The sequence below is a fragment of the Narcine bancroftii genome, chromosome 3, assembly GCF_036971445.1.
Source record: "Narcine bancroftii isolate sNarBan1 chromosome 3, sNarBan1.hap1, whole genome shotgun sequence".
In the NCBI taxonomy this organism is placed as follows: domain Eukaryota; kingdom Metazoa; phylum Chordata; class Chondrichthyes; order Torpediniformes; family Narcinidae; genus Narcine; species Narcine bancroftii.
Genome location: NC_091471.1, coordinates 348,895,520 through 348,908,295, shown reverse-complemented (window position 1 = coordinate 348,908,295; position 12,776 = coordinate 348,895,520). Strand labels below are relative to the sequence as shown.

The 12,776-nt window shown below is 39.8% G+C and overlaps 1 protein-coding gene across 6 annotated transcripts in view; it reads right to left on the bottom strand.

The window, feature by feature from the left end:
* abcc3 (ATP-binding cassette, sub-family C (CFTR/MRP), member 3) overlaps positions 1-12,689 on the bottom strand; it is a 133,270-nt gene extending 120,581 nt beyond the window's left edge. For all 6 annotated transcript variants that reach the window (XR_011354807.1, XR_011354808.1, XM_069929662.1 and 3 more), the window contains exon 1: positions 12,564-12,689. Coding sequence is in view for 4 of the 6 variants with exons in the window: in XM_069929662.1 (XP_069785763.1) it covers positions 12,564-12,623 (60 nt within the window). In the remaining 2 variants the exon portion in view is untranslated. The remainder of the gene's footprint in view (positions 1-12,563) is intronic.
* Between the last annotated feature and the right edge of the window lie 87 nt (positions 12,690-12,776).

Below are 12,776 nucleotides of genomic sequence, written 5' to 3'. Positions count from 1 at the left end.
CGCGGGGCTGTGGGGACCGGCGCGGGGCTGTGGGGACCGGCGCGGGGCTGTGGGGACCGGCGCGGGGCTGTGGGGACCGGCGCGGGGCTGTGGGGACCGGCGCGGGGCTGTGGGGATCACTGCATTTCCACGGTGCTCCTTTGGTTTGTTTGTCTAAATCTCTAGAGTGGGACTTGAAACCACCACCTTGTGAATTGAAGATGTGAGCCATCAACCAGACCTGCCACCTAAACAATAGGGTGTGGTTTAGGGCCTGTCAGCCCTGGGTGTTGGATCAAACAGCATACAGCATCTTTCAGTTGCTCCTGTCGGGAAAAAGATACAGGAGTATCAGAGTATCACCACCAGGTTGAGTGTTTCTTCCCACTGGTAGTGAGAATGCTGTGCAATCAAAGGAACTACTCATACTAACCACATTTTCCAGTATGCAGTTACCCGGAAACTGGAAGAGACATATGACATTGATTGTTGGAAATTGGTTGAAGCAGCACAAGGAAAATAAAGTTGGTTACGTGTTAAGCCCATGTAAAGTTGTCTTCTTGAAAGAATAAACACAACTTGGTGTCAGAAGTGTCTGAGTAAAAGAAGACAATAGTTCATAAGTATGGATAAGTTTAGTCCTCCCACACTGATGCAGTTTACTGGCAATCTAGCTAATAATTAGAAATACTTTAAACAATGATTCAACATTTATTTAGAAGCTGGTGGAATGGGAAAGACCGATAGAAAACAAAGCATTTATGTTTCTTTATGTGATGGGTGAAGATGCCTTGGATATCTACAAGTTTTCAAATTGATGAGACAGCTTTCGTGTTTAACACTCATATGACAAAATTTGAGGAATATTTTGTTCTAAGTTAAAACGTCACATTTGAGAGATTCAAGAATTTTCTCCTGCGACCAGAATTACGAGCTTTGACCAATAAATACTAAGCCAGGCTTCGCATATTGAGTAAGTCCTGTGAATTTAGAGATTTGAAAAATTCATTCATTATAGACCGAATCCCAGCTAATGGTCAGAGAAAGACTGTTGCATGAAGAAAGTACACCTCTGTCCCAGGATATTAATGTATTTTTATTATTGTGCCATTGAGAGCACCTCAGTGTGGTATGGCAATTGTCTTGTATCAGATTGAAAAGCACTTCAGCGGGTGGTGAAAACTGCCCAGTGGATTACCGGCATCCAATTGCCCACCATTGAGAACATCTATCAGGAACACTCTCTGGGCAGAATGAAGAGGATCATCAAGGATGCATCACACCCAAACTATGAACTTTTAAAAATTTTTCTCCCATCTGGTAGGTGCAATAGGACCAACAGGCTCAAGAAGACCTTCCCCCCACACCCCCAATTCCCCGAGGGAGTGACAGCTGAACCTTAAATTACAGTGATTAGTGGTTATGGACTTGTACTATCAGTACTTTTATAATTGTTTCCTTGCTGTATACACTTGTTTTGACTTGCACGTAGTTATTTGTACATAGCACTATTTTTAAAATTCCTGGTTGCATGCTAATTTGTATTTAATTGGCTTCATATTTTACTTGGTTCAATGACAATAAAGATGAATAATCTAATCTAATTTTGCAAAGTGCTGCAAAGCAGGAGCTACTAAGAGAAAGGTATACACAGTGGAGGAAGAAATTGAGGAATTCTTCATACATTCACGACAGACTGTTCCTGAAAAATGGAATAGATTGCTCCAGTTTCTCTAAGTGAGACATCGGAATCCAGGTGAATGTTATCTATGGACAATTAGAAGACCCTCACTGTAAAAAGCAAGGTTTATCCTGTGAAATTAACAGGTTACACTGGAGAGAACGTTCCAGTAAAAAAGGGGGCAATATGGTGACCTTCAAATGCAAAGAGTTGCATCTAAAGTTATAGCTATTGATTTTAGAAAAGAAAGAACACCCAATATTAGGTCTGTGTGTATGTGAAGAGCTCGACCTGATCAAAAGAGTTTTTATAATGGCTTCACAGACCAAAGATAAGCACACTATACTTATGGAAGAACAGATAACTACATTGGAGAAGCAATACCTTAATGTATTGAATAATGTAATGAGAGAATAAACCTCATTACATGACATGAATGAGGAGCTGTAAAATGAGTTGCCTTCTTACACCAGCTAGAAGACAAAAATGGACAGTTCAGGAATGTCTGGAACCTGCTGACTAGAACTGCAGCAAACAATGAAGCATGCAGAAACATTACCAAAAGTAGAAACTGAACTTGCCCAGCAAATTGCAGCTCTGACAAAGACTGAAGAGCGGCATAGCAACATAGAAGAATGAGACATTTAGAGACTCAACTTGACTGTAATGAGCAACTTCAGCTGCATTGAAAAGAAAAAAATGCTGCATTAGAGGAACAAGAGAAAGAGGCAATTTCATACTGCAATGCATTAAAGAAAGCACGAGAAGCTAATCAGGATTTCCAGTTCCAGATGGATCAAGCACACCATGAGGCTCGTGATCCAAAAGTAAAGGGAACTCATTGTTTGAGGTGGAAGATCATGGAGCAATGATGGAGAGAATTCATACTTGTGAAATTAATGAGTTAGAGCAAGTTGGAAAAGCAAAAGTCTGAGCTAGATATAAAACAGCTCTGTTTGAAACAAATGAAATACAAACAATCAGAGTGAATTACTTAAGTCTGAAGAATTGCGAAATCTGAGCATCTGCAAGAAACAATGTCATCTGAAATGATGGGTCTTCAAATGGAGAACATGGAACTTGAAGCTGCAAAGGCAAAATTGCACGAAGAATTTAATGAAAGAAAAAATTTGAAAATCACTGTTTTAATCGTACCCAATTGACTCGTTATGTGCATGGTTTCATAACGCCAAAGGAAATGGGCCAATGACAATTTTTCCTCAAGCAAAATATTTCAGCAACTATTGGTCTAGAGCAGTGGTTCTCAACCTTCCCACTCACATACCACCTTAAGTAATCCCTTACTAATCACAGAGCATCGATGGCATAGTGGTTACTTAAAGTGTCTAGAATCTTGCCCACCACTGAAGTCAGGCTAACCAGCCTGCAAGTTTCCTGTCTTTTCCCTTTTTTCCTTCTTAAAGTGATGTGACGTAACTTTCCAGTCCTCTTGAACCATTCCTGACTAGTGATTCTGGAAAGATCACTAATCAAAATCTCTTTAACTACCTCTTTCAGAACACTGGATTTTCGTCCATCCAGCCTAGCTGACTTATCCACTTTCAACTTCCCAAGCACTTTGTCCTTAGTAATAGCAACTACACTTACTTTTGTCCCCAATTCCCTAAAACTTCTGGCATGTTTGCTGGTGTTTTCCACATGGAAGACTGACATAAAATACCCATTCAGTTTATCTATTTCTTTGTTCCTCATCACCACTTCTCCTGCATTATTTTCCAGTAGTCCCATGCCCATTCTTCTTCCTTACTCTATATATTTGAAAAAACTATTTTACTGGCTAGCTTATGTTCATATTTCCTGCCCTTATTGTTTTTTTAAAAAAAATGCCTTCTGTTGATTTTTTTAAATTGCCCAGTCCTCTGGTTTCCCACTAATTCTTTGCAATACTATACACCCTCCTGCTGTCTCTAATTTTCCTTCTCAGGCACAGTCGACTCACCCTCCCTTTAGAATGCTTATTTCCTTCAGGATGAATCCATCCTGCACCTTCAAAATTATTCATAGAAACTAGTATCCTCCCTGCTACAGTCCCCCTCTAATGACTTCGGCCAGCTCCTCTCTCATGCCTCCGGCGTTACCTTTACTCGATTGTCTTCTTTTCTTTGGCTTGGCTTCGCGGACGAAGATTTATGGAGGGGTAAAGTCCACGTCAGCTGCAGGCTCGTTTGTGGCTGACAAGACCGATGCAGGACAGGCAGACACGGTTGCAGCGGTTGTGAGGGAAAATTGGTTGGTTGGGGTTGGGTGTTGGGTTTTTCCTCCTTTGTCTTTTGACAGTGAGGTGGGCTCTGCGGTCTTCTTCAAAGGAGATTGCTGCCCGCCGAACTGTGAGGCGCCATTTGACTTTAGTTTCTCCCTTTCAAACTGCAGAGTCACATCTATCATATCAAGATCACTACCTCCTAAAGGTTACTTTCCCGTAAGCTTCCTGCTCATTGCAGATCACCACATCCAGAATTGCCTATTTCCATGTGGGGTCAACCACAAGTTGCTCCAAAAAGGGAATCTTGAAGGTATTCCACCAATTCCTTTTCTTGGAATCAGGGCCAACCTGATTATCATGTCTATCTGCCTAATGAAGCCCCTAAGACTACCGTAATATTGACTTTCTTACATGCTTTCTCTATCTCCTGTTGTAATTTCCACCACATCCTACTTGGAGGCCTACGTTTAACTCTCAACAGGGTTTTTTTTTACACTTTCACAGTTCTACCCATAAGAATTCTACATCTTCTAATCCTATGCATCTTCTTGCCAAGGATTTGATTTCACTTTTTACTAACAGATCCACCCCCCCTCTTTATTTTTCCTTTTTTAAAAATTTTAATTGTTTGCATCATTACAGGAAAAAAAAGACATTAATCAAATATCCATAGCCAATTATATTTTTCTCCCCTTACCCCCCCACCCAAAAGTAAAAAAAAGGAAAAAGAAACACCTACCATTTAATATACAATAATATTAGCATATACAATCATTAATTGTATTAAAAATTACTAATTAAGAGGAGTGGATAAGATAGGTGGATGGAAAATTAACTATAAAATCAAAATAGTTTTGAAATACTATAAAAATGTTCAACTCGGTTCCTTAAACTATACGTCATTTTTTCCAAAAGGTATAAAATTTTGCACCTTTTATGCCTCTACTTAATAACACTTTCCCATCATCTTTCCATGATATCGCTAGACATTTCTTTGCAGTTGCTATTGCAATACTTTAAAAATTTCTTGGCATTTGTCCAATTTTATCCTTTTGATAAGTATCTCCAAGTAAAAATATTCTTGAATCCTTTGGTATCTTTATCTTCATTATTTGCCCTAATAATAAACTCAGTTCATTTCAAAACCTTTCCACTTTTTCATAAGACCACACGGAATGCAAAAAAAGTCCCTATTTCTTTCGCACGTCGAAAACATTTATTTGAACAATTATGTCAAGTCCATTTAACTTATGTGGAGTATAATTACAATTGATGAAGAAAATTATATTGAAACATTTGATATCTAACATTTACTGTAACATTTTCATAACATAATTTTGACCAAATCGCCTCCTGAATTTGTATATTTAAATCTTTCCCACAGTGGATTTTTAATTTTTTTTAAAAGTCTCTTCTAATTTTATATACATATTAGTAATAAATTTCTTAACAACAAATGTATCTTATATCTTCAAATTAACTTTATTTTGGAAGTATCAAATTTGCTCCCAGTCTCTTTATCAAATACATTTTTAATTGATAATATGCAAAAATTGTATATTATGTATACTGTATTTATCTTTTAATTGATCGAAAATTTTTTAAAAATCCTAAGAAACAATCTTTTATTCTCTGTAAACCTTTACTGAACCAATTATCAAATAAAGAATTGTTCAAAGTAAAAGGAAGAAGTTGATTTTGTTTTAACATATTTGGTAAATTATCATTTTTAATTCCTCTCGATATGAATGCTATTCCATATGTTTAAAATATGTTTTAATATGGAAAAATCTTTAGTTCCTTTAAACGATTCACTATTCCATTTATACAAAATTAACTCCGGAATAGTTTCACCAATTCTATTCATTTCTATTTGAATCCAAGCTGGTTTTTCATACCACTGATAACAGGAGGACAAAAACCTCAATTGAGCTGCTTTAAAATAATTCTTAAAATTTGGTAGTCTTAGTCCACCCTGATCAAAAATCCACATTAATTTTTCTAAACTAATTCTTGACATCTTACCTTTCCAAAGAAATTCACATATTATTTTATTGAAGTTTCGAAAGAAAAATTCTGGTACTTGAATGGACAATGATTGTCTTCTTGGAAAATCTTCATTATATACACAATTCACTCATCCTATTAATGTTAGTGGTAAATTTTTCCATCCGTTCAAATCCAATTTTTTTTTAACAATGGCAAATAATTTAGTTTAAACAAATTACTTATATTTCTACTAATTTTAATTTCTAAAATTGCTTCATTTTACCATTTAAATGTTGTCAATCTTTTACATTGAGAGTAATCCATATCACTTTTATCAATATTCACTTTATAACCGAATACTAATCCATACTCTTTTAGTCTCTGTGACAGATTATAGATATGTTTTGGGGACATAAATTGAGGCAGGATTTTTAGTGTAGGTCACACACAAACACTTTAAAACAGATCTTATTTAAAATACTGGAGCTCTGCTCATGCTGGACAGGCCTGCTCCAAGAGTCTTTGCACAAACTTTGGAGAGTGCCCAAGAGACTTCATTAATGAATTGTTGTTTACGAAAAGGCAAAAGATGAAAGAACTCTTCTGAGCTGCAGGCTGTTTGGAGTGGAACTTGCTGTTCTAAGAGAGAGTAAAAAGTTTTTTTCTCAGAGAGAGAGAATTCAGTTCTGCAATGCTACAGTCAGCAGCAGCTGGGACTGGAACAGGACAAGCTGGAAAGCTTGTGGAAAAACCCCATTTGGAAGATGGGTTGTGACTGCTTAGTTCAGTCTGGTCAAAGCCCTGGTTCATGCAAGAGGAGAGGACTGACTGCCTAATGTTTCACTTGAAATAAGAGAAACAAAAGACCTGAAAGAAAGAGGTTATCATCTGGAGAACCCTGGTAGGGCAAGTTTCTTTGGCAAGACACTGAAGTGGCTGGTTACAAGTAATCAGTTGTGGGTATCCAGCGAACAACAAATCTCTCTCTGAAAATCAACAAGAACCTTCCTGAGCAGTAACCATTTACCTTTCAAGCACCAAAGCCTGGTGAACTTCATAAATGTTCAATTCTGTGCACAGTACAAGAATTGCCTGCAACCAGCAAACTTGGAGGAATGAGAAATGAAATTGGACTGTGAATCAAAGAACTTTTCTGAACTTACTTACACATTACATGGATGTGCACTTAGAATTAGAAGGGGGTTAAGTTAGGTTAGTTAAGGTAATAGTAATAAGATAAAGTTTGATCCTGTTTAAAGATAATTAAAAGCAACTTTTGTTTAGGTGAATATCTATTGCTGCTGAGTTTTGGGGTCCTCTAGGCTGGTAACATCTCTCATTAAAACATTTGGATCAAACTGGTTTTATTAAAAATAGAAAAGCAGCAGATAACAGTTAAATTTTTACGTTTGGTAAATATAGCACCCCCTCTGTCTTTTTGATGGGATGTGTATCCTTGAAGTGAGAGGCAAAAAAAATCCAGTTGTCATGGTCCATGCAGGTACCAACAATGTTGGTAGAACTAGGAAAGAAGGTCTGCTGAGAGAATTTGAAAAGCTAGGAACCAAAAAGTAAAAGTCTCCAATTTGCTACCTGCAAATTGGCAAAAGATTGATAAGATTAGGGATCTAAATGTGTAGCTCAAACATTGGTGTGGGAAAAGTGAGTTTGAAATCATGGACACTGGCATCAGTAATGGAGAAGGAGCGAGCGGTTCCAATGGGGCGGACTCTACCTGAACTGTGCTGGGAATCAGGCTGAGGATAGGACTTTAAACTAACTCATCGGGGGAGTGGGCACAAGCTAATGTATAGCTGCTGTACAGCTTATTGAAGTCTCCAAAATAAAAAATAAGAAAGTTTAGAAGAGGATAAGAATTTAAATTCTGGCAAAATTGAAACAAATGAGATAAGTGCTTAGTTATCTTAATGCAAAGTTGCTGTAGTATAATACAGAAAATGGAACAAAACTCACCTTGTTTAAGCTGCATCCAAAAATGGGGGGGGGAGGGGGGGTAAAATCACTGTATTTACACAGCAAGGGGAGACATGTTGAGAATGAACTGATTCCTGACAGAGCACTAGACACAGTTACAGCTCCATTCCCCTATATTTCTCTCGTCATGAGTGAGTTAGAGGAAGATGCAGGGAGTTATGAACTCAAAGTAATATTCTCTTTTCTCAAGATGTCATCCAACATGGATTTAATAATTGCATTTCACTGAAGATCCCAGTCTCAAACAGCATGATAAACAATGATAAACAACAATACATGATAAACAATACACGATAAACAATACATATATACAACAGAAATCACTTACTACTCCTTCCCACCACCAACCAGACAAGTCATCTCCCCTCTGCCATGAGAGTAGGGCTCCAAATATTTACCCAACAATCCAAACTCCAATTCAACAGGTTTGAAGAGTCAATAAACAAACTAACTTTTGAGGACAAGGGTCAGAGAGGCAAAAGACTGAGAATTCGACTGGTGAAAAGAAATTGACCACTAGCCAAATTATCAAGGATGGCAGATTTCCTCCACGCAAGACTTTTTTTTGTAAAACACTAACCTGGAGGTCATGGTCACCATTCTTCCTTTGATGGGGTGACCAGAATTGCACAATATTCCATCCAGCAGAACCAAACTTTGATATAGCTGCAACATAATTTTGTTCTTAATTCCCCAACCAACAAAGTTAAGACACCTTCCTATCTGTACACACCAAAGTCTCCTGATGATCCCCTACTGTCAGTATCCGAAGAGAACATATGGGCTGCATTCAGGAGAGCAGGCATGTGCACGCACGTATGCAGTTATAGTAACATAAATAAATAGTCTCAAAGGGTTGGTATGAGGAGTTCATTCAGTCTCTCAGCCTGGTAGTTCTGACTCGATCCTCCTGGATCTCTTCCCCGATGGGAGCAGCTGAAAGATGCTGTTTGCAGGGTGGAAAGGGTCCTCAATGATCTTGTGCACCCTCTTCATACAATGATCCCAATAGATCATGATGGTGGAGAGTGAGACTCCAGTAACTGTCTCTACCACTGTGGTGGCTGTGAAATGACCTACAGCAACCATGCCACACTGTGATGCAATTGGCCAGGATAGTCTCCATAGACCTCCTTTAGAAGGATGATATAATGGTGCCCAGTGGCCTTGTCCGTTTCAGTCTTCTCAGGAAGTGCAAATGCTGTTGTGCCTTCTTGACAAGTGAGGAGATTTTGAGTGTCCACTAGGTTATTAGTTAACTGAACTCTAAGGAACTTGGTGCCCCTCCATACTATATTGATATGTACTGGAGGGTGGTCTTTCTTGGTTCTCCTGAAGTCCATGATCATTTCTTTTGTCTTGTCCACGTTGAGACTCGGGTTGTTATTCTCACACCATTTCACAAGATTTTCCACTCTTTTCTGCGACTCATCATGGTTGCTGATGAGGCCAACTATTACTGTGCCACCTGTAAACTTGATGACACTGTTGGAGCTGGATCTGGCTTTGAAGTTGTGGGTCAGTAGTTTGAACAGGAGTGAGCTGAGAACACGGCTCTGAGGTGCTCCAGTGCTCAGCATGACAGTACTTGAGGTTCTGCTGCCAACCCGGACAGATTGTAGTCTTTCTGTCAGCAAGTCCAGAAACCAGGAACAGAGACAGGTGTTGAGTCCCAGCAAATGCAGTTTCTCCAACAGCCTCTGGGGAATGATTGTATTAAATGCTGAAGTGAAGTCAATGAACAGCCTCTGTTCTCTCTGCTGCCATCAGAGAGGTATAGGCTCCACAAGACTCCTATCTGAACAGTGACATGATTCTATTCCAATTTACCTAAAGTAGCAATAGGTCTACAGCAGATGCCATCTCACTAACTCTACAAAAAACACTGGAACACCTGGACAACAAAGATGCATACATCAGGATGCTTTTTAATCAACTACAAATTGGCATTTAATACCATTATCTCCTCAAAACTGATCAGCAAACTCCAAGACCTGAGCCTCAATACCCCACTATATATTGGATCCTGGATTGCCTCACCTCCAGACTACAATCAGTACAGATTGGCAAGAACATCTCTTCCAGAATCTCTATCAGCACTGGACCACCACAGGAAAGAAAATGAGAGAGGGAACTACAGGAAAGGAGCCCTGCCAAACTGAGACCATCCACAAATTGGATAAACAACACCTCATATTCCATCAGGGCACCCTCAGACTGGATGGCATTAACATCAACTTCTCCAGTTTTCATTAGCACCACCACCCCCCACCCCCCAACCCTTTTCCTGTTTCTCCATCTCCTTTCCCCTAGTTCTGCATTGACAGAGCTAATACCCTCACCCAATCAATTCTCAGCTTTTCTCTCCTGCTGCCCTCCTATTCATGCTTGCCTATGGTCTCTTGGCTGTTAGCCTGTACTCCTCCCCCACCTTGATAAAGGGCTCACATCAATCATTTATCTTTGCCTCCTTCAGACGCTGCAGGGCTGCAGGGCCTGTTGAGTTTCGTCAGCATTTTTGTGTTTCAACTACAATCACAGCATCTGTAGACTTTGTGGTTTCACTCCACCTATCTTTGTGTCATCTGTACATTTACTACCCCAACCATCTACATTTTCACATGTCCCAACATGGATCCCAGCACCCATCTCTGCAGAACACCACAGAGCTCCCGTCAGAATACACCCTTCTGTTCTACAATACCCTGTCTTCTATGGGCAAGCAAATTCTGATTCCAACCTATCAATTTACATGCATCTTGATCTTAAATTTAAACAGAGTAAGCAATGAATATTTGTGAATTAATGAAGTGAACAATGGCTATTGCAGATTGGGAAACTAAAAAAGATTAACATTAAACAGGCAATGACTAATATTTAAAGATTTAATCAACAGTTTACAACAAATACGTTTTCCTTGAAGACATAGGAATCCAATAAGTGTCTATTGGTTGTTTATAAATTAAATATAGTACAAAAAAAATCAGATGTTAAGGTTTATGTGGCCAAAAAAGGCTGCATACATGCAGATTGGGAACACTTTAATATTCAGAGAACAAAACATTGGTAAGGGAAAGAAAAATAGAAGAGTAATCTTGTAAGAAACAGACAGCAAAATCCTTTTAATTGTTAAAAATTAAAAGATTAGCAACAGCCAATGTGGATTCCTTGCAGAGTGAAAGGGGAGAAATTATATTAAAGAATAAGAGGAAGGTAAAGAAATTAAACAAAATATTTTTTGTCTACTTGTACAGAGGATGTAGATAATCCCTAGAACCATTACTCCTTTAGAAGTAATGGAGAACTATTACTAAACCCCAGTTGGGCCACACTTGAAGTGAATGCCATTCTGCTCACAGTTAAGGGAGATACTCAAAATATTTTTCCCGTGAAAATCAAGAGAATAACTTACAGGGGTTGTTGGTTAATTTGGTGGCACGGGTTTGTGGGCTGGAAGGGCCATACTGTATGACTAAATTTAAAACAGTTTAAAGGTTAGAGGCAGGAGGTTTCAAGGAGATTTTAGGTGCAAGTTTCCCCCGCTACACAGGGTGGCTGATATCTTGAATGCACTGCCTCGGATGGTGGTGGGATCAAATACAATTACTATGTCTAAGAGGAATTTAGACAGATATATAAAATGGCAAAGCAATAGAGGGATACAGTCCTAGTGAAGGCAAATGGGCCTTCATGTACATGATCAAAAAGGTTGACGCAGAAGCAGTCTGTAGGACGTCTCAATGACATCAATACGATCAGTGCCAAAAGTAGCATTAGTGAAAATAAAAGTAATTTTTAAAATGGAACCAAAAGTCTCTCCATCCCCAGAATCTGATGATCAGCATCCCGATATTTTGAAAGGGTTGATCATCCACACAGTGGATCCATATGTGGTCATCTTCCAGAATCCCATTCATTCCAGAATGGTTCAAATCATTTGGAAAATTGCAAAAGTTGAGGAATTAAAATAGGCCAGTGAAATAGACAAAGGCAAAGCAAATAGCGTATAGCTATTTGTAAAACACAGAAGTCTACAAACACTGTGCTTGAAGTAAAAACACAATGCTGAAAAAAACTCAGCAGGTCAGTGTACTTTATATAGCAAATATACACAACCGACTTTTCAGGCTTGAGCTTTTCAAGGTATGAGCAAAATGGTCAGGCAGGTGGTGATGGATAACAATTCTAGAAGTGCCTACATTTTGCTCATACCTTGATAAAAGGCTCAAGTCCGAAACTTTGTACGTCCTACTGAGTTTCTCCATCACTGGGTTTTCACTAATCACTCACTTGGATGGAATATAATAGAGATGTAAATTAAAAAGCACATTCAAGATCGTTCGGTTTTTAGTAAGGGCATCCATTGATGCAGGCTCAGTGAAGGATGGGAAGGAGGTAAGCATTCAGCTGCAAGCATCGAGGGGCACAATGGCCTCCTGGTCCTGTTCCGTGTGGAACTGATAGTTTCGTATCTTCGTCCAGCACACTGACCTGCGTGCAAGGACAAACCCGGATGGCATCACCTCTCCCTCCACTCCCCTCTCCCCCAGCCCCTCCCTCCTTCCTTCTCTCCCCTCTCCCTCCCCAACCCACTCCCTACTCTACCTGACATCCACTTACCTCCCCACCCTTCAAACCCCTCTCCTTCCACACCTGTCCGCTCCCTTCTCCTCCTCAACTCCCGCCCCGCCTCACCCAGAAGCGGGATCCGGGCTGGGATCCGGACTCCAGATGCCGGTGACACAGCTGTTCCATCTTCCACTCCCTGGAACCTCGTCTCTCGACAGATGTGGTCCCTTCTTCACCCCCTTCCTCCCCCCCCCAGCCCCAGCCAATTGCGTCCGTTCCTCCCTGGCGTGCGCGCCCAACGCCTTCCCCCGCCCTCCCGCAGGGCGCGCGCGCACCCAA